We start from the raw sequence: 3627 nt of genomic DNA on the forward strand, positions 1-3627 counted from the left end.
GAGGCTCAGGTGAACTGCCCCGGTGTGCTATTTGCTGTGGTTAATCGCCGGCTGCTCCGGCACGACGCCCGTTAGCTCGGTGCTCTGCTAAAGCCGCTAATTCAGGCACCCACACCCTTTCTCGCGGCTCCAAGCGCTGCAAAATGCATGTCCCGAGGTAACAGTATAAAAGCAGTAAATCCTCTTTTGTTATAAATGGAAATAAGATGCAAATACGTAATTTTCAACTTGAAGCTTTCAAAAAACCACCCACGTGGGATCGACAGTTGTTCCGCCCACGCCAGCTGTTTCTTTTTCTCTTTGTAGTTAATTGCAACACAAACAAGACCTCTGGATGGTCTGTTGTCAGTTCAGGCACAGCCCGTGTCTGCCTGGAGCTGTCGGGCAGAGCTGGGGGTGGTTGAGGGGACTGGCCCATCTCATCCACCCTGAGGTGCCACGGGGGTCTCTGGGGGGGTCTCTGGCACCCACAGCTTTGCTTGCTACTGTGGCTGTGACCTGAGAAGGCAGAACTCAGAATGTTCCTGCTTCCACTTAAAGATCTGAACTGCTTGAGGGGAGGGGGTTGCCAGTGTAATTACACCTACAGTTAATGGGGTTTTGTGGAGGTAACTTTGACAGGTGCAGGCTCTTTGTGGTGTTGTTGCCTCTCTTGCCTCCCCGTGACACGCACCAAGCTCTGCTCTTTCCTTTATACCCCTGCCCTGGCTGGTGCAGCTTTGCTGGCAGCCCTTAAGTAAAAGTAGTGTTTCCATGCCTGTGCCTTAATGAGAGTCAAGGAGAAAAAGTGATAAAAAGCAAAAGGTTTTTCATATTTTCAGTTTGGGTGTCTTATCAAAATAAATGGTAAATGCATTTATTGATCAGATGAGTCGCTAAGGAGTAAATATGTTGCATTTTGGCTTTACAAAAATGAGAACAAAGGAAGTTAATTAAAGCTACAAATAAAGCAGACTTTTCCTTTCTCTTTTAAGTTTAATTCAGTTTTTTAGCAAAATGAAGAAGTGGATGGACATGTCAAATCTGCCACAGGAATTCCGAGAGCGAGTGGAGAGGCTGGAGAGGAATTTTGAAGTGTCAACTGTGATTTTCAAAAAGTTTGAACCAATATTCTTGGATATATTTCAAAACCCATATGAAGAAACTTCTAAACCACAGCGAAGCAGGAAGCAGAGGTACTTTGGGGGTTTAATGTGACTTTTCCCTGGAAAGGACTGTACCTTATGCAGGTTTCATAGAATCACAGACTGGTTTGTGTGGGAAGGGACCTTAAATCTCATCCAGTCCCAACCCCCTGCATGGGCAGGGACACCTCCCACCAGCCCAGGCTGCTCCAAGCCCCATCCAACCTGCCCTTCAACACTGCCAGGGATGGGGCAGCCACAGCTTCCCGGGGCAACCTGGGCCAGGGTCTCACCACCCTCACACTCAAGAATTTCATCCTAATATCCAATTTCCACTCTTCCAGTTTTAAACCACCTCCCTCCCCTCCTCCCCCCCACAAATTCCTCCCTGCCCTTGTCCCAAGCCCCTCCCCAGCTTTCCTGGAGCCCCTTCAGGCACTGGAAGCTGCTCTAAGGTCTCCCTGGAGCCTTCTCTTCTCCAGGCTGAACACCCCAAGTCTCCCGGCCTGTCTTTGCAGGAGAGATGCTCCAGCCCTCTTATCACCTTTGTGGCCAGGCTTATGAAAATTAAGATCATTATTTGTACTTTAACAATAGATGTAAAGCTCTGAGGTGACAGGGCCTCTCTGTGGAGACATGCAAATGGAAGAAAGTCACAGCTCTCATGTTTGGGAGTAACTTAGTGACTGGTGGTGGTGTCTTCCAGATGCACACAAACTTCTGCCTTAACCAAAGGATCTTGTCCATGTTTTCTGCTGACCGTGAGGTAGTTTGTAGGGAGAGGGTGACCTTAACAACAAGGGGACTGAGTCTCTGCAGGGTGGTTTTGCTCACTTTTGTGTCCTCTTGATCTGGGGGGGATAACTGTTCTGGCAAAATACTCCAGCATAGCTACACATCTACAGGTAGAAAGGGAAGTTCAGCTGCTACAGCTTGTCATGGCTGGCAGGTAATGTGGGCATTGCTGGGTTGTACTGAGAGGAGTTTTCTCAGGGCTCCTTCACTGGGCCAGTGTTGTTAGTGTAACTGCAGCTTCAGCTTCTCTGTGGTTGTCTTCAGTGAGGTCTGCCCTGGTCTCCCAGCTCTGTGGGTTTGGATCTGAGCAGCCTGACCTACTGGGAGGTGTCCCTGCCCCTGCATGGGGTTGGATCTAGATGAGCTTTAAGGTCCATTCCAACCCAAACCAGTTTGTGATTCTATGATTATCTCTTCTCCAAACATGATTCAGCAGGTGAGTTGTAGTAGAAGATGTCATTGCATATTTTGAAGGGATGACTTGAGTAAAATATTTAGGAATGATGGTTTCATCACTGGAATTTATGTTGCCCCTGGCACCTCCTCACCTGCAGCTGCAGGAGAGAATCCTGTTTGAGATGTGACACCAGCAGAACGAGGTGTCCAGGGTGCCAGGCCAGGAGCAGCTGTTGGCTCAGAAGGTGGGGGGTGCTGTGCAGAGCACACAGGCTGCTGTGCAGGGGGCATTGCTGGTGAAAACTGAAACAAGGATGTATTACAAGGAAACTTAGGTTGTGTCTTAGTGTGACCTGAGGGAGACAACAGCTCTGGCTGTTCTGGAGCAAGGAAGCAGAATGAAATGCCTTCTGTAGAGCAAGCTTCAGCTCCCAGCAGCTGAGGACTGACTTCTCCCTTTTCCTCGCTGGCAGGCGGATGCCGTGTGGTGTCAAAGATCTCTTCAACTTCTGCTGGACTCTCTTTGTGTACACGAAGGGTAGGCTTGCTGTGTTCAGCTGCATGGTTTGTCTACATGCTGAGTTGTGAACTTCTGTTGTGTTGCTTGACATGATGTGCTGTCTCTTGAAGGTAATTTCCGTATGATTGGAGATGATTTAGTAAATTCCTATCATTTGCTTCTCTGCTGCTTGGACCTGATTTTTGCCAATGCCCTTTTGTGTCCAAATAGAAGAGATTTGCTAAATCCATCATTTAAAGGTACAGTGAGGACAGATTATTTAAAATCAGCTGAGCTTTATTGTCTTGTTTTCTGTTTAAATGAAGCTGAAGGTTTGCTGTCTGTCTTCTTCTTTCCCCTGCCTTGTTCCCAGGCTTACCAGCAGACTGCCACAGCACAGAGATCAAAGCCTCTGAAGATCCTCCTTGCATCATTGCCACACTATGTGAGCTGCATGATGGGCTTTTAGTAGAAGCAAAAGGAATAAAGGAACACTACTTTAAACCATACATTTCAAAATTATTTGATAGGAAGGTACATCTTACTAGTTTTAAGAATGCATGGTAGTGCTCAGATGAATGAACTCGAGACTGTTTTAAGTCCTGCAGGAAAGTGTGCTAGTAGGCAGGTGACCTTAGGCTGTCTCAGGTTTTCTTTGTATTTTAGCAGGAGCAGAATTTGCTCTCTCTTTTAATGATGTCTCCTGTAAGGTCCTCTGTGTTTTGGCTTTTTATGGCCATGCAGAATCTTTGCTTTCATTCTTGGCAGTGGGAAATGGACTCATGGACAACAATGTTGAGGCAAAAAAGTAGT

The 3627-nt window shown here is 47.2% G+C and overlaps 1 protein-coding gene across 1 annotated transcript; it reads left to right on the top strand.

Annotated features, from left to right (window-relative positions):
- Window positions 1–984: 984 nt before the first annotated feature.
- LOC104386980 (retinoblastoma-like protein 1) lies at window positions 985–3259 on the top strand (the record flags this gene model as incomplete). The annotated part of the gene is made up of 4 exons (XM_009995663.1): window positions 985–1175; window positions 2789–2853; window positions 2946–3074; window positions 3188–3259. Coding segments are annotated over exons 1-4 (445 nt in total), but the record flags the coding sequence as incomplete, so codon positions are not given.
- Between the last annotated feature and the right edge of the window lie 368 nt (window positions 3260–3627).

Source organism: Chaetura pelagica, unplaced genomic scaffold (assembly GCF_000747805.2).
Source record: "Chaetura pelagica isolate M959 unplaced genomic scaffold, ChaPel_1.0 scaffold874, whole genome shotgun sequence".
Taxonomy (NCBI): Eukaryota; Metazoa; Chordata; class Aves; order Apodiformes; family Apodidae; genus Chaetura; species Chaetura pelagica.